This window comes from Odocoileus virginianus, chromosome 30, assembly GCF_023699985.2.
Source record: "Odocoileus virginianus isolate 20LAN1187 ecotype Illinois chromosome 30, Ovbor_1.2, whole genome shotgun sequence".
NCBI lineage: Eukaryota > Metazoa > Chordata > Mammalia > Artiodactyla > Cervidae > Odocoileus > Odocoileus virginianus.
Window position 1 is genome coordinate 39002305 of NC_069703.1, and position 18439 is coordinate 39020743.

Below are 18439 nucleotides of genomic sequence, written 5' to 3' on the forward strand. Positions count from 1 at the left end.
AACATTGTGGGATCATTTAAATATGTAAAGAATCATAAGTGGGGCAAGAAGAAGCCAAATATATTAAGCACCTTCAATCATCAGACTAATAATTTAGAGATTTCTCTTATTTAATCCTCACAAAAGCTCTGCATAATTATCTCTATATCATATAAGTTAAGTAACTTGTTCAAAGTCTCTTAATCAATAAGTGGAAAAGCTGAAATTTTACATAGTTACATATATATAATTCCAAAACCTTGCTTTTCTCTCTGGTAAACCATGCAGCCTTCTGGGAGTGGGGGCAGGCAAGGGACAAGAGTTGCCGTATTTGATGTAGAATAGATGGCAGGGTATTCACTTTTTGCCTCCAATGAGCAAGCCACAGAAAGAAAGTGGTGTTACTGGGAGTCAGGGATGGCAGTACCAGTGGCTTCCCCTTAACTTTAGCCTCTGTCTTTCAGCCTGTTCTTCCAGTTAGTTCACTTGAGGTAGACGTGCTTTCTGCTTGAGCCTAGCAGTTGTGATTATATGAGGATCTATGTAAACATTTACCTGACATGTTTGTCTTCTTTGAAAGTTGTTACCACTTGCAAACCAGTAAATTCTCAAAAACCATCGTAAGATGCCATTTTTTCCCCCATGGAATTGAGAGTTTCACAGCAATTCTCAAGATTGTTTGAAATGATGGATTAGTCTGTAGTCCTTATATTTATTCCATCCTTCATCTGTGATACTTTTCACCTTAACTGCCTTTGTTTACTATGGGGTTGGCCAAAAAGCTCTTTCAGTTTTTAGGTGAAACTGAAAGACACATTTCTCATTTTCAAGAAGAACTTTATTGAACAACACATTCACCATTTTGTTCCACTGCCTTCTGCTATTTTTCAGGCAACCTCATAATTCCATCTTCTCAAAACTTTTTATCTTTCTGAGCAGAGAACTTTTCCAAGTGCCTTTTACAGACTTCCAGGGAATTGAAATTTTTTTCCATTTAGAGAATTTTCTAAAGACCGGTATAAATGGACGTCCAAAGGTGCAATGTCTAGATAAATCAGAACTTCCCAGCTAAGCTGTAACAGTTTTTGCCTAGTCATCAAAGAAACATGGTCTTGTGTTCTGATGGAAGATTGTGCATTTTCTGTTGATTTAATTCCAGATGCCTTTCATCGAGTGCTACTTTCATTTGATCTGATTGGGAGCAGTATGTCAGAGTTAATCGTTTGGTTTTTTGGAAGGAGCTCATAATAAAGGACTCCCTGTCAATCTCATTATATACGCAGCATCACTTTCTTTGGAAAAAGACCAGCCTTCAGTGTGGTTGATGGTGGTTCATTTCACTTGCCCCACGATCTCTTCCATTCTACATTATTGTGCAGCATTCACTTTTCATCACCCCTCCTCATTTGTTTTAAAAAGGGAACATTTTCATTACATTTAAGTGGATAATCACATGCCGAAATACAATCAAGAAGGTGTTTTTTTGTTTGTTTGTTTAACTTCTGTGGAACCCACATGTCAGATTGATTGACATAATCAAGCTGGTGCAAATGACTTTTCAATGCTTGATTTGGATATTTTGAATATGTCAGGTGTCCTCCACCTGGTATAGCATTGATTGTTCTCAAGTCACACCTCAATTGGATTGCTGTCAATTTCAACTCGTCTACCTGACCTTGGAGCATCGTCCAAGGAGAAATCTCCAGCACAAAACTTCCCAAACCACTTTTGACACATTTAGTCTGTCACAGCACTTTGTACATAACACTGCACAAATCTCTTTTTGTGTTTCAGTTGCATTTTTACCTTCCTTGAAATAATAAAGCATAATATGTTAAAATATTGTTTTTTATTCCATCTTTAATATTAAAATGGCTACACAAAAATTCGCCAATTCTGATTTTTTTTTAATGCATACTGATTTAACAGCTGTCACAGTACAAGCCAACAAAATTGTTTCGAATGAAGTTAAAGACAATTGAGTGCTACTACAGCCATCTTTCGGAAAAGACCTAATGAACTTTTTGTTCAACTTACAGGTGCTATGAACAAAGATTAAAGTTGAGGACTGCTGTTTCTTCCATTGTACTGAAGATTAATGAATACTTTTTGCATGTCCACTGTGCACTAAGTTGTGCCAGCATTGAGGGTTTCAGTACATCATGGTTCCTGCTCAGTAGAGAAGTCTGAAGATCATTGCAATTTGTTTTTTTTTTTTGTAGTTGTTCATTTGCTAAATTGTTTCTCATTCTTTGCAGCCTCATGGACTGCAGCGTGCCAGGCTTCCCTGTCCTTCACTACCTCCTGGAATTTGCTCAAACTATGTCCATTGAGTTGGTAAAACCATCCAGCCATCTCATCCTCTGTCAACCCCTTTTCCTCCTGCCCTCAGTTTTTCCCAGCACCAGGATCTTTTCCAGTGAGTCAGCTCTTCACGTCAGGTGGCCAAAGTATTGGAGCTTCAGCTTCTGCATCAGTCCTTCTGATGAATATTCAGGGTTGATTTCATTTAGGATTGACTGGTTTGATCTCCCTGCTATCCAAGGGACTCTCAGTAGTCTTCTTCAGCACCACACTTAGAAGGCATCAATTCTTTGGCACTCAGCCTTCTTTATGGTCTAATTCTCACATCCATACATGACTACTGGAAAAACCATAGCTTTGACTATACAGACCTTTGTTGGCAAATTTAGGGTGATATATCTGGCATGATCAGTCTTGGTTGTCTCTTTACTCTTCCAGTGTTATTTCTTGCTGTCTTGATATATTTCTCACCTCTGTTATTTCTTCTATGACTAACTCAGATTTTAGAAGTCACTTAGTTCACATTATTTTCTCTGATCACTCAGGAGAAAGTAGATACCTCCACGCCCACTAGTATGTGTTTGTGTAGCACCTAGGTACTTATCATGCTCTATTGTAGATCCTATTTCTTTGAACTATAAGCACTTAAGGACAAAAACTATTGTTTTTAGTTCCAACACATTTCTGGGCACATAATCAGTGATCAGTAAATCTTTGTTTGAATTCTGCTTGAGTAACTGAGAAAAGGCTTGTAATAGTAGAAGCAACATTTGAACCAATTCTTAAAGGATGAGTAGGAGTTCCCTAGGTGGATAAGGAAAAGAAATTCCAAACCAAGGGAGAGGTTTATACAAATAGATGAGACAATGAAGCATTTACAAGTAACTCACAGGGCTTTCTAATTTCACATGGAATTTGAGATATAGGTTATTGTAGGATGTTATCTCCTGTTCAGACTGATGTCTGAAGCAGAAACTCCAATACTTTGGCCACCTGATATGAAGAGCTGACTCATTTGAAAAGACCCTGATGCTGGAAAGATTGAAGGCGGGAGAAGGGGACGACAGAGGATGAGGTGGTTGGATGGCATCACCGACTCAATGGGCATGGGTTTGGGTAAACTCTGGGAGCTGGTGATGGACAGGGAGGCCTGGCGTGCTGCGGTTCATGGGGTCTCGAAGAGTTGGACATGACTGAGCAACTGAACTGAACTGATCTCCTGTTCAGAGCCAGCCAGAGTAGATAGAGTTAGGCGGTGGAATAAAGAATAGAAAGCTGCTCCCTCCCTCAATTATATACCCAGAAGTTGAAAATTAGTCTTTGATTTGAATATGTGTCTGTTTGAGCCGTTAATTTTTCTCGGTGGACCTTTCCCAGAGGAAAGTGATTTTCTTCCCAACCTCTCACTAAAGTTCCTTCTTAAGACATCTCAAACTTAAGGAAGTGGTATGCTGAATTAAGCTGAAGGAAATGTGATTGAAATAGTGAAGACCTCACTCTCCTAGGTAATCTAGTTTATACTGATACTTCAGCATAAAAGTACATTTATATGGAAGCATTACACTTTCTTGATTGATCTTGTAGACTGTTGAAAATATAAAGCATGTCGTCACATTATTGTCTGATATGCTGGCCAACAGGAATCGAACCTGTTGTAAATGTCACTGAAGGTTTTGAGTGCTCACCCTTGTTTGCTTAGAAACAGTTCTTCAATAAGTGAGACTGGTTAGAGGGCTTCAGTTTCTCTCTAAATCTAAGCTGTGGGGTTTCCCAGGTGGCTCAGTGGTAAAGAACCTGCCTGACAGTGCAGGAGACACAGGTTCTATTTCCGGGTCAGGAAGATCCCCTGGAGGAGGAAATGGTACCCCATTCCCATATTCTTTTTTTTTTTTTCAGTTTTAAATTTTATCTGATAACATTTTCACAAATGAAACATATTAAATCAAAAAAATCATCTCCCCTTCATAGAGTAAGTTACTTTTGACCATACCTTAAGGAGACCCAAGTGAGACTACACTTAAAATTTATAAGCATGAGCTTGCCATTCCCTTATTCTTGCCCGGGAGATCCCATGGGTGGAGGGACTGAGGGCGACAGTCCATGGGGCTGCAAAGACTTGGACACGACTGAATGACCGCATGCACACACACACACACACACACACACACACACACACACACAAATCTAAACTGCAGCTTAGATTCCTTTGCATGTTAAACTTCATAAGGCCTCTTTTGCTCTTTACCTAAATCGGAAGAGATTCACAAATTTAAATCAACCACTTGCCCCATTCCTTGAGGCAATAATCTGTGGAAGAAAAGTATTCTAAAAGAAAGTATCTTATTAAGTAAGTAACTAAGTGTTAGTCACTCAGTCGTACCTGACTCTTTGGGACCCCATGGACTGCAGCGCACCAGGCTCCTCTGTCCATGGGATTTTCCATGCAAGGATACTGGAGTGGGTTGCTACTTCCTTCTCCAGGGGATCTTCCCAACCCAGGGATCGAACCCAGGTCTCCTGCACTGCAGGCAGATTCTTTACCAACTGAGCTACAAGGGAAGCTTGTTAGGTGACTCTTAAGAGAGAGTTGTCTACTTCTTACAAAGTTGAAGTGAGAGTCGCCTTTGCATTTCTAAACTATAACCCATGGAAAACTAGAATGAACTCCAGGCCTTATTGTTAAATTTTAAAGCCCTGGGGGGCCGGTATCTTCCCCTCTCCCACTTGTCTCCTGTTGTTACAGAGTAAACATTGAAGACTCTGGCTGTCTAGGGATTGAGACTTTGCCTTCCAGTGCAGGAGGTACAGGTTTGGTCCCTGGCCAGGGAGCTGGGGTCCCACATGCCTCACCACCGAAAAACCAACGCACAGAATATTGTAACAAATACAATAAAGACTTTACAAATGGTCCATATAAAAAAATCTTTAAAAAAGAACATAAATATTCATTGTTAGGATGAAACTGAGACATGCTGGTTAGGGAACGTTTGTTGGTTTGATATATCAGTTCAGTACAGTCGCTCAGTCGTGTCCAATTCTTTGCAACACCACGGACTGCAGCAGGCCAGGCTTCCCTGCCCATCACCAACTCCCAGAGCTTGCTCAAACTCATGTCCATTGAGTCAGTGATGCCATCCAACCATCACATCCTCTGTCGTCCCCTTCCCCTCCTGCCTTCAATCTTTCCCAGCATCAGGGTCTTTTCTCGTGAGTCAGTTCTTCCCATCAGGTGGCCAAAGTATTGGAGTTTCAGCTTAGCATCAATCCTGCCAATGAATATTCAGGGTTGATTTCCTTTAGGATTGACTTGTTTGATCTCCTTGCAGTCCAAGGGACTCTCAAGAGTCTTCTCCAACACCACAGAGCAAAAGCATCAATTCTTTGGTGCTCAGCTTTCCTTATGGTCCAACTCTCATATCCATACATGACTACTAGAAAAACCATACCATAGCTTTGACTAGACGGACATCTGTTGGCAAAGTAATGTCTCTGCTTTTTAATATGCTGTCTAGGTTTTTCATAGCTTTTCTCCCAAGGAGCAAGCGTCTTTTAATTTCATGGCTGCAGTCACCATCCACAGTGATTTTGGAGACCAAGAAAATAAAGTCTGTCACTGATTCCATTGTTTGCCCATCTATTTGCCATGAAATGATGGGACCAGATGCCATGGTCTTTGCTTTCTGAATGTTGAGTTTTAAGCCAAGTTTTTCACTCTCCTCTTTCACTTTCATCAGTAGGCTCTTTGGTTCTTCGCTTTCTGCCTTAAGGGTGGTGTCATCTGCATATCTGAGGTTATTGATATTTCTCCCAGCAATCTTGATTCCAGTTTGTGCTTCATCCAGCCCAGCATTTCGCATGATGTACTCTGCATGTAAGTTAAATAAGCAGGGTGACAATATACAGCTTTGACATACTCCTTTCTCAGTCTGGTTTGGTACATAGGTGACAGAATTAGAATTTCTGAGAGATTTGTCTTTGTTGTAGAGTATGGACTTCCTTGGGAAATGATTCTATCTTTAGGAAATAAATATATCCTTAGCCATTTTTACAAGAACTAAAGTGAGTCCTGGAGTTAGAATCAGGAGACTTGGGTTTTAGTGCTGTCTCCGAGCAAAGCATTTAACCTCTTGAAACTTCAGTCCTTCTTTTATAAAGGGTAGGAGACTGAGCCAGATGATCACTAAGATTCTTTATTGAATCTTTGAGTTTACTGTGCATGTATGCTCAGTCACTCAGTCATGTCTGACTCTTGGCGACCCCATGGACTGTAGCCCTCCAGTCTCCTCTGTCCATGGGGTTATCCTGGCAAGAATACTGGAGTGGGTTGCCATTTCCTCCTCTAGGAGATCTTCCCAACCCAGGAATCGAATCCGAGTCTCCTGCAGTTCCAGCACTGGCAGGCAGATTCTTGATCTCTGAGCCACCTTGGAGGCCTTGGGTTTATTACTATTTTCAAATACCCAAGATTAGCAGTGAGCCAAGTCAAGCTGGTCATTTAAATTTGGCAGATGGTAAACAGTAGCCATATGAGATGAGGATCCTTAAATCTATCTGTTTTACTCTTTTTTTAAAAAATTTATTTTTGGCTATGCTGGGTTTTCATTGCTGCATACAGGCTTTCTCTAGTTGAGGTGGGTGAGGGCTACTCTTCCTGAGTGCGTGGGCTCCTCACTGGGGCAGCTTCTCTTGTGGAGCCCTAGAGCGCAAGCTCAGTATTTGCAGCCTGTGGTATGTGAGATCTTCCCTGATCCAGGGATTGAGCCCATGTCCCCTATGGGCCAGGCAGATTCTTAATCACTGGACCATTTGGAAACTCCCTGTCTGTTCTATTCGTGTATGGTTCTGTCAGCATGAACTAGATTCTGTAGTAGAGTTTCCGGGCTGTGTGTGTGTGTGTGTGTGTGTGTGTGTGTGTGTGTGTGTTTCTGTAGTAGAGTTTCCGGGCTCTGTGTGTGTGTGTGTGTGTGTGTGTGTGTTTCTGTAGTAGAGTGGGGCTCTGTGTGTGTGTGTGTGTTTCTGTAGTAGAGTTGGGCTCTGTGTGTGTGTGTGTGTTTTTCTGTAGTAGAGTTGGGCTCTGTGTGTGTGTGTGTGTGTGTGTGTGTGTTTCTGTAGTAGAGTTTCTGGGCTGTGTGTGTGTGTGTGTATGTGTTTCTGTAGTAGAGTGGGGCTCTGTGTGTGTGTGTGTGTGTGTTTCTGTAGTAGAGTGGGGCTCTGTGTGTGTGTGTGTTTTTCTGTAGTAGAGTTGGGCTCTGTGTGTATGTGTGTGTGTGTGTGTTTCTGTAGTAGAGTTTCTGGGCTGTGTGTGTGTGTGTGTGTTTCTGTAGTAGAGTTTCCGGGCTGTGTGTGTGTGTGTGTGTGTGTGTGTTTCTGTAGTACAGTTTCCGGGCTGTGTGTGTGTGTGTATGTGTGTGTGTTTCTGTAGTACAGTTTCCGGGCTCTGTGTGTATGTGTGTGTGTGTGTGTGTGTGTGTTTAATGTGCTTGGTTTGAACTAATTCATGATAATCCATGCGTCTGGGTTATTCCATCTGCTTAATGTTTCTGTGCACCAACCCTGCTTGTGTTCAAATTTCCTCCTTGGCCTGCTTCTTCCAGTTTGCTCTCTGGATTCATGGTACAGAAATGTCATCCTCTTCCGTTTCTGACTAACCTTTTGGTAATGGCTGGGTTTTCTGACATGTACTTTGGCTGGGTTTTCCTGACCTAAGCTTTCCTTTTTGGCTTGTTTTTTCACTATAACAACAATGATGAGTATTGCTTGCATTTATTGAGAGCTTTCCATGAGCCAGACACATTATAAAGTGCTTTATTTCTGTTTATGTCATTTAATCCTTATTACTGCCTTGTACTGCTAAGTATTGTTATGCCCACTTTACAGATTAGGTAACTGAGGCCCAGGGAGATGAAGTAACTTGCCTAGTGTTCACACCTAGTAATAGAGCTGGAATTAAAATGTTAGTCTGCCTCCAAAGCTCATCTTCTTCAACTATATGCTGTGTTGTCTTCATGATGATGATAACTATGATATGTTGAGCATCTGCTAGGTGCTGGGGAATGTTTTTCCCACCTTTGCTTCCGCATTTTGCGATAGTCAGAGGTGCTATTGCACATGGTGTGCTTTTAGGCTAATAAATGTAAGGGCCAGCTTTGCAGGTATTTGACACTCTTATGTTGGAGCATTCTTTCAATGTAAAATTACAGTGTATTTTTCCTTTTATTCTTTCCAGTTTTAATGGTCAATATCATAATTTTTTTACTACTATTACTAACAACTGATTTTATCCAAGTGTACACATTTTTTCTTACTGGTGCCTTAGCATTGTCATTTTCTTATTTCTTGGTGGTGGTTTAGTCACTGAGTTGTGTCCAACTCTTGCAACCCCAGGGACTGTAGTCTGCCAGACTCCTCTATTCATAGGATTCTCCAGGCAAGAATACTGGAGTGGGTTGTCATATCCTCCAGGAAATCTTCTCTAACCCAGGAATCAAACCCAGGTCTCCGGCATTGCAGGCAGATTCTTTTACTGATTGAGCTATGAAGGCAGCCTCTTATTCCTTACCCTTGCTATTTAATCAAAAGCAGATAATGGAAGGAATTTCTTCAAGGTCCGGTGGTTAAGACACCACATTTCCACTACAGGGGGCACAGGTTCAATCCCTGGTGGGGGGACCAAGATACTCATGCTGCGAAGCAAAGCCAGAAAATTAAAACACACACACACACACACACAGATAATAGAGATAAGATAATGGAGAAAGAAGAGCAGTGCTAGTGAAAGGCAAGGGGAAAATCCAGATACTAGAAATCTTCCTGGAATCTAAGTTTGCAGAACAAAGATTTAAGCTAAAAGCTCAGTTTCAGGGGTAGCTATCTTTTGTTAAAGGAATATTAGGGCTTTGACAAACACAGGATTCGACCTCACTATCTTTAGTATTCTTATCTGATAATAAGGTAAATAATATATTCTTCACAATTCCTGTTTAGTTGTGGTGATAGTTAAATGATACAGGACAGTGTAAAGCTCCTTAATACAGTACTCAACATTATTAGTTCCCCCTTTACCATCAGATGTTAAATTCATTAAGTTGTATCCTTAATATTTATGTATTTGGCTATATGTAAATTAGTTATATCTGAATGAAAGAAAAATCAGCATGCAGGCTGACCCTTCCATTGCTGCCTGTGGTGATTGTCGCAGCATGCAGGGCTCAGTTCAGTTCAGTTCAGTCACTCAGTCATGTCCAACTCTTAGCAACTCCATGGACTGCAGCGCGCCAGGCTTCCCTGTCCATCACCGACTTCCAGAGCTTACTCAAACTCATGTCCATCGAGTCAGTGATGCCATCCAACCATCTCGTCCTCTGTCGTCCCCTTCTCCTCCCACCTTCACTCTTTCCCAGCATCAGGGTCTTTTCAAATGAGTCAGTTCTTTGCACCAGATGGCCAAAGTATTGGAGTTTCAGCTTCAGCATTAGTTCATCCAATGAATATTCAGGACTGATTTCCTTTAGGATGGACTGGTTGGATCTCGTTGCAGTCCAAGGGACTCTCTAGAGTCTTCTCCAACACCACAGTTCAAAAGCATCAATTCTTCGGCGCTCAGCTTTCTTTATAGTCCATTGCTCACATCCATACATGACTACTGGAAAAACCATAGTTTTGACTAGACAGACCTTTGTTGGCAAAGTAATGTTTCTGCTTTTTCATATGCTGTGTAGGTTTTCATAGCTTTTTTCCCAAAGAGCAAAGCGTCTTTTAATTTCATGGCTGCTGTCACCATCCACAGTGATTTTGGAGGCCAAGAAAGTAAAGTCTGTCACTGTTTCCATTGTTTCCCCATCTATTTGTCATGCAGTGATGGGGCTGGATGCCATGATCTTAGTTTTCTGAATGTTGAGTTTTTTTTTTTTTTTGAATGTTGAGTTTTAAGCCAGCTTTTTCACTCTCCTCTTTCACTTTCATCAAGAGGCTCTTTAGTTCTTCACTTTCTGCCTTAAGGGTGGTGACATCTGCATATCTGAGGTTATTGGTATTTCTCCCAGCAAGCTTGATTCCTCAAGATTATTATTGAACTTAAGCAGAAAGAGAAGTACTACAAGTTGTTGTTCCATTGCTAAGTCGTGTCTGACTCTTTTGCGACCCCATGGACTTTAAGCCCTCCAGGCTCCTCTGTCCGTAGGATTTCCCAGGCAAGAATACTGGAGTGAGTTGCCTTCTCCAAGAGATCTTCTCAACCCAGAGATCAAACCCACATCTTCTGCATTGACAGGTGGATTCTCTACCATTGAGTCACTAGGGAAACCTGAAGTATTATGAAACATCTTACAAATGTTTATTTCAATTTTACTATTTTAGTAAGCCAGATTTTCCAGATATATTTCTTTTTATTTTTAGAAAAAGTCTATTTAGTTCTAAAGTATTGTTCCTAATGTTCTTAATTCCCAGTACACAAATCTCATTCTTCTCTGAGTATGCTCTCACAGGTAGGAAATACAGTTTTAGGGCAAGCAGTGAAGAGTCAGAATGGTCTGGTTTTGAGGCAAGCCTGTGTCTAGAACACACCTTCGAGTGGACTTCTGCTCCCATCAGCCTGCTTATGCATAACCCTGATGTTTTTTGTGTGATTAAATTAAAATTAAAGTCTTTGGTAGTCTCGCTTTGTTACTGGGAGTCTGGGACGTTGTAAGCCAGCTCAGTGTCAGGAAAAGTAGGTGTGGACTTTCAGGGCTGTGCCTCTCAGCAACTAGAATGTGGTTGGCAGTCTCCTCCCCTTCCTGCCCTGAAGCTCTTCACAGTGTGCTCTCTGGAATGACAGGCATTCCTGTGTGAAGAGAGCCAGCGTGAAGACATATTTGTGAGAACCACCAGTGCCTGGCCCGGGCGGGATACAGGGAACCAGAGACTGCCACAGATTAACTGCCCGGGTGCCGTGTCCGTGTCCTGATGTCTGGCGGTGACACTGAGAGAGGAGTGCACGGCCCCTCCTTATGTGGATTTATCATTTAAGAAAAGTTTGCTTTGGTCCGGGACGATTTGCTGTTGTGAGACACATCAGACAACATAATCATGGGGCAAGCTGACATCTCCAGACCGGTAAATCCAGATGGAGCTGGTGAGTAATAGAAGGCAGCGAAACAAAATCTTGACAGAGGCAAGGCAGATTTACAGGTGAAGTTGAATATTTTATAGGAATTTGAATGTGAGGATTTTGATGTTTTTAACTTTAGGATGTTTAATCACTTTGTGAAGAGTAAATGAAGAAATATAAGTTAATTTTTCATTGAGTTATATTAATTTACAAGTCATAGTTTTGTTTTACTTGATCTTTTTGGACTTTTAAGATAATATTGCTAGTAAACCATCTGTTAATCTCTTACCCTTGCAGAAAATAAGTGCTACAGGAACTCATGGTGTTTAGAAGTCAGTGGTGTTTTACTGCTGTTTTACAGGACTTGAATTGTTGATATATACATGTGGTATAGAACTAGAATTGTTGACTTCTATAAACAGGACATGTTTTGTTTTGGTTTGATTTGTTTTTTTGGCCATGTGGCATGAGGGATCTTAGTTCCCTAACCAGTTCCACTGTGCCCCCTACAGTGGAAGCACAGAATCCTAACCACTGGGCTGCTGGGGAATTCCCAACAGGACCATTTTTAAGATTTGAGTTAATTTTTTAGACTCAGTTGTACATTTTCAAATAAGTCTCAAGCTTCTTCCATTGTGCTGGTGTTTCCGTTTCTCATAAGGCAACACTTGGTGTAAACATTTCTGAAGTCAGTGCTATGCATTTGAAGTGTTATTGTCTCAGAAATAGCTGGAGACCAGGCTGATTATTGTAAGTATAGCCAGAGTTTCAAAGAATATAAGTGAAATGGAAGTTCAGTGTCACTGAGACTCATATGCCTAACATTGTGGGGTTTTGTATAAAATGAAGATGGAAAGGTGGAAAAGATGGATTTAAGTGGATATTCATTAAAGGGTTGTTAAATATAAACAGAGTGGGGGAAAACCTGTGAATCATTTCTTGACATTATACTTTTTAAAAAAGGTTTATACCTTCTTATACCTTCTCTTTGGTTTATGAAGCACCATAAAATATGTTCAGTCCCAGACTACTTTTTTTTTCCCCCAGAAATAAAAAATGTTAGTGACTTTAAAGAAAGCCATGAAGTGTGGGAACACAGGTAACAGTCCCAAATGTGTCTTTTGATTTAATGTAATTTCATTTCTAGAGGTGTATTTTCCCCTGAGAACTTGCCAAACGAAATTCCTACAAAGTAATTTTCATGTTTTATTGAAACTTGGGCACGTCAATTGCAAAGTAAGGCATTCAGCCACAGAGTTTTAGAACTGAAATCAGAACTTGACTGACTTTACTTTGCTCACCAGGGCTGAGTCCATATCAATTCAGTAGCTCACTTTTTTTTCTTAATGAAATATTTTATAGGTAGAAAAGGGTATAGAGGAAAATATAAAGGACCCTCTGGGGCTTCTACTTATCTTAAGAGATGAAATTAAAAATGGAGATATTTCCCTCCCATCCCCTCTTCTATGCCCACATTCCCTTATGATAGCATTTGGCTTCTTTGCTCCCAGAGGTAACCACTCACCAGAATTTAGTCAATTCCCTTTTGGGCCTCTAAATTTTCCTGTGGTTTCTACTACAAAGATAGTTCTTTGTTAATAAGTCAGGATATAAATCATGCTAGGCATTTATCTATGAGATGGAAATGAAAGGTCTTTGAAAAGCAAGAAATGGGTAAACAGGTACAACTGACTAATGAGTGGTGATATTTATGCAGAATGCCCATTTAACATCTAATACTAGACAAAAAATTTCATCTCAATAGATAAAATTTGTAATCTTTTCTGCCTATAAAAATAGTAGGACTCATCTCTCATCATTCATCAGTTTTTCTGCCTACCAACAACCCTAATAAAAGATTTCTGAAGTAGAGATTTCTCTGATGGCCTAGTGGTTACAATTCTGGGTTTTCACTGCTATGATATGGGTTTAATTCCTGGTACTTGAACTGAGATCCTACAAGACGCACAGTGCAGCCGCGAAAAAAAAGACCTATGAAGAAGAAATAGAGATCACTAGGTACCTAACTAAGGCTTTTATATTCCGAGTTTAATTTTTGGATTTTATTTCCTATTATCTATGTAATTCAAAGGTAACGATAAGCTATTTTCATGGACAGACTTCATTTTATCATTTATAAGTTGGAATGTATTATATTTGAGCAAATCAGGGCCAGGTCTTGAAGGCTCAACATTGATGACTTTGAGAACTATACCATTACTATAAAGTCTTTTACCAAATACAACAGTTTCTTCATGAAATTTTAAAAGTATTTCAATGGGTAGGTGTCTGGTAAGAATATTTTACCAGATTCTTTGGAAAGATAAATGTAGAAAGTAAATTAAGACCTAAGTCGTTTGTTCAAAGTTCTCGACCTGTAATATAGTAGTTAGTTTTGAGCTTCCAACTTGATGGTACTGGGTTTGGCAAGCCAAGTGATGCAAAAATAAATGAATGAATGTATTGATTTCTTATTATTTTCAAGGCACTGTGAATGTGGCAGACTCTAGGGGTATAATTCCTGGCTGTGCCTTTCAGAAGTTTACTTTCTAGTTAAGAATTTATAATGCTGGGCTTCCCTGGTGGCTCAGTGGTAAAGAATCTGCCTGCCAGTGCAGGAAACACAGCTTCAGTCCCTGATCCAGGAAGATCCCACATTCCGCGGGGCAACCAAGCCCATGCGCCGCATCTGTTGAGCCTGTGCTGTGGAGCCCAGGAGCTGCAGCTTCTGAAGCTTGAGCGCCTGCAGCCCCCGTGCTCCACGACAAGAAAAGCCACCGCAGTGAGAAGCCCAAGCGCCTCAAGTACCACAACTAGAGAAGAGCCTGCGCGGAAACAAAGACCCAGCACACCCAGAAGCAAACAAACCAATACGTTTTTAAAGAATGTAAAATAGTAAAAGTAAAATTTTTACATATTTTAGAATTTGCATAAGACATATTCCATTTTTTAAGGTTATTAGACACCCATGGCTTATAATGGAAGTATCAAGGTGTTAACCAAGAAGAGTCTGCTTTCAAATAAATAATCTTTGCAGGAGAACTCATATGCAAATTTATGAGATGTTATGTAAAAATAAGTATTTTTACTGTAGGTTCTTTCTAACAAGTAAGCCAATAGAGAATTTAAATGCAGAATAAGACTTTATGCTGTGGTGTCCATTCAAGGACATAAAGGAAATAGTTTTCCTCAGCAGTTCCTATAAAAAAAAATCATAAAATGAAATATATCTATAGGAGAAGTCTGTAGGTTTACTGAGATAGGGACTTCCCTGGCAGTCCACTGGTTAAGACTCCATGTTCCCACTGTGGGAGGCACAGATTCGATCACTGATTGAGGAACTAAGATCCTGTAAGCCGTGCTCTGACCAAAAATAAAAATTACTGAGATAAAACTTTCAAATAATACTCTGTAATTCTCAATCAATGTAAAAGCTGTTTCTGTATTCACTAGAATCCTTTACTGTGTTATCATATATTAAAACAGCGAATGATCACATGTCCCTAAATTAGGCACAAAGAATTTTAATAAATTCTACCCAACCATTTAGTCTAGAATTTCCTTCTCTTTCTGCCTTTCCATTCCCCTGTCTAGCTCTTTTTTGTTTGGCCCCATCGTGTACCTTTCACTCACTAATTGCCCTCTTCCCCGTGCCACTTTTCCTTTGTATAAGTCATATTTTCTCTTTCCTTCATTCCTTTTCCATCAGTATGTGATTCATTTTGCTCTGAAATTTGTTGTTGTGGGTTCTTAGACATGAAAATAGTAGTGGTTTGGGGAAAGGTGCTTTAGAAATAATACTGTTATTTGGAAGCAATGTCAGTAAGGGGATTGGCGGATGAACAAATTTTAATATAGTTATATAACAATATTAACATAGAAATAAATAATAGATGGACTAATTAAAAATAAACTTCATGAGACTTGAAACAACACTTGGCACTACTTGGTCATCAGAATTATCAGACGTTTCTCATACCTATCTAGACCTAAAAATAAATGCTTCTAAGAAAGAAGGAAAAGGATTACTTTCTTCATGTGATGCAAGACTCAGGAGAAAGTGATAGGGTTCTGTCATGAATGCCTTAAAGGAGTTTCTGTTGTTATTGAATGTAGAATACCAATCAAAAATTATTTTCTGAATAGCCCATTGTCACAATAATGTATTCCTTCTTTCTACTTGCTGATTAATTTTGAGAGGTTTGAAGTTTTTTTTCCATGAGAGAACATATTATCTGGCACCTCACTATAAAAACTTTCAACTTGCAACTTTTATCAAAAAATTATACACATCCAATTTGCCAGAGTAAAGCACCATAATTTCTTGGTGCAATTATGGTAAAAGAACTGTTTTCCTAGAGTTGGAATCTCAGACCTAATTGTACCTGCAGGTACAGAGAGAGGTACAGAAGAGAGCTGTCTTCTTGAGTGTTTTCCCATTTCTATTACCCAAAGGTCAGAACGATGCAGTATTTCCAAGGGAAGTTATGGGCCTGTTGCAGACAAAGCCTGCTTTGTTCATTAGTGGCAGGTTTTGCTTTCTGTAATATTGTTGCAGTTTTCTAAAACAGTTTTTAAAATCCAATAATAATCCTCTTTTTGAAGGCAAAAGCAAGTATAAGTACAATAGTGTAAGTACCATAAATTAGTGTTCTCCATTTACAGAGTTCTAATGCTGTTAAAATGCTTGTATAAAAGCAAGATCGGTTTCAAGTTAGATGGGCATAAAAGGAAATTAAACAGAATCATGAGATTATAAAAGTAATTGGTCACAATATATGTGTAAATCAGATCATTATGCTGTATTCCTTGAACTTAAAAAAAAAAAGATGATTGGTGCCTCTTGATAATGGAATACGTGTATCTCATTGCACAAAGCTATGTTTTTTTTTTTAAGCTATGTATTTTTAAGTTTTGCACAATAACTGATTATTAAAAGCTTTGTGGGTAAAAGGAGAATTTTACACACTTCAAATTCTATACATTTTTAAAAACTCAATAAGGTATAAGAAATAGATCTTGAACTAAAAGACAGTCCCAGTAAGTTTGTTGCTTATTACTAAACCTAGTGAAGGGTAGTGGGTAAATAAGACTGTCTTGAAAACTAAGTTATCGGTCAACTACAGTTGCCTGTGCCTTAACTTGCCTTCCAACTTGGATGACTAAGAATTGGCTGTAAATCAGATTCTAAGATGAACTAGGCTTACTGTTTAACCCTTTTTATCCTTTATCTCTAGCAAGTAATGTAGGTATAATATGTATCCACAGCAACTAGTTAATGGATACTTTATCTGAAGATGAAAAGTGCTAAGTAATTTTTTAATAATACTATACGTTTATTTACAAATCACCTCAGAAATTCATCTGGATCAACTGAGCCTGAACTAAAAACATTGAGTTAAATACTGACCAGGAAAAAACTGAGGGTTGAAGAGCAAACTGCTAGAACTCTACATAATACATAAGAAATAAGTCTAGGACTTCCCTTGTGGCCCAGTGGTTAAAAATCTGCTTTGCGGTGTAGGGGACACAGGTTCAATCCCTGGTCCGAGAGGATCCCACATGCTATAGAGCAGCTAAGCCTGTGTGCCGCGACTACTGAAGTCTTCATGCTCTAGGGCCCATGAACCTCAACTTCTGAGCCCGTTGGCTGCAGCTCCTGAAGCCCATTCACCTGGAGCCTGCGCTCCACAACCGGAGAAGCCACGGCAATGAAAAAGCCCACAATGTGCAGCAACTAGAGAGGAGTCCCCACTCACCGCACCTAAGAGAAAGCCAGCACGCAGCAACGAAGACCCAGCACAGCCAAAAGTAATACACAATTTAATTAGTTAAATTTACAAAAAGAAACAAGTCAATGAAATGTGAGGTGCTGCAACTTGAAGGAGGGAGTAAGTAGTTTAAACACGGGCACAGTTTCAAGATACTACTGAAGCTTCAAACTCCAGACTGTAATTTAGTTAGATATCTTGCACTCCTAACCTCCACCCCCTCCAGAAAGCACCAGGACCTCCACAGCTTTCCTAGTGGCCTGCAGCTACGTGACTTCTTTGGAACACACAACCATAAAACTATAAGTAGCATTCTACACCCTGTTTTCTGGCAAACAAAGGGAAACATGAGGGAAACCACCTTCTTTTGGCTCTCATGGAAAACAGAATGGGACCATAAACACATTTTAAGTTCCGCAGTTAATTTAAACAGAAACAATGAGATACCCACATGAGACTCCTGTATTTCTTCTGTGAAATTGATAATAGGAGGGAGATGGTCGTAAAATCAGAGTTGTTAAGAACAGATGTTTGGTTGATGTGCAAATTCGCTTATGAGTGGTTTCAAACTCACGCTCTAAGTCCTTTATTTAGGAGTACAGAAACAATATTTGAGGTGTAACTGTATCATTAAAATTTTTAAAAATGGTTTCTAGACATCTGAATTATACTTTTTGTTGTATCATTTATTCATCCATCAGTTTTCTTTCTTTCTACTGCAATTTTCTAAGTGGTGCAATTGAATTTTCTTCATGTCAGACAAAAATTCGTAGTAAGAAACCTGAACAGTTTTAAGTCATTCAAGAATGCTACGGAGATTAGTGGCTTCAATTACATCTAATCAGCCACCCCTATCAAGGATTTGTGCATACTTTAAAACCCTTCATTCCACAGCTGAAAAGCTTACACCTGGTGAATTTAGATTACCATTAACTTTGTTCTCTAGCTTCATGTATCACTATTCCAGATACCAAATAAAATGGCCTTGAATGGTTTAATTTGCTTAATACTTCAGACTGTGATTTTTATGTGGTAAATAATTCATTTTTATAGGAACCTAATGTTTAGGAAGAGTTGTTTTCCATTGTGTATTTATGTAAATGCTGAATTTTGTTAACTGTCATGGGCTCCCACTTTCAAAGTGAATTTGTTTTTGTTCCAATTATAAAAGCCATCCATGTTCATTGTAAAGGAAAAACACACACACACAAAATATAAGAAGCTAGAAAGGAGAAAAGCAAATATCCTGTAATCCTACCATCAAATTATGTTTACATTTTAGACTAGTTCCTTCCAT

The 18439-nt window shown here is 39.5% G+C and overlaps 1 protein-coding gene across 11 annotated transcripts in view; it reads left to right on the plus strand.

Annotated features, from left to right (window-relative positions):
- PHACTR4 (phosphatase and actin regulator 4) overlaps positions 1-18439 on the plus strand; it is a 101104-nt gene that overhangs the window by 45668 nt on the left and 36997 nt on the right. Inside the window, exon 1 of one of the 11 annotated variants that reach the window (XM_070459020.1) lies at positions 11091-11395. The exons of 9 other annotated variants lie outside the window; for them this stretch is intronic. In XM_070459020.1, coding sequence (XP_070315121.1) covers positions 11387-11395 — 9 coding nt within the window. In that variant the 5' untranslated portion in view covers positions 11091-11386. Of the gene's footprint in view, positions 1-11090; positions 11396-18439 lie in introns of those variants that run through there. One more of the 11 variants, XM_020909093.2, reaches the window with a different exon arrangement.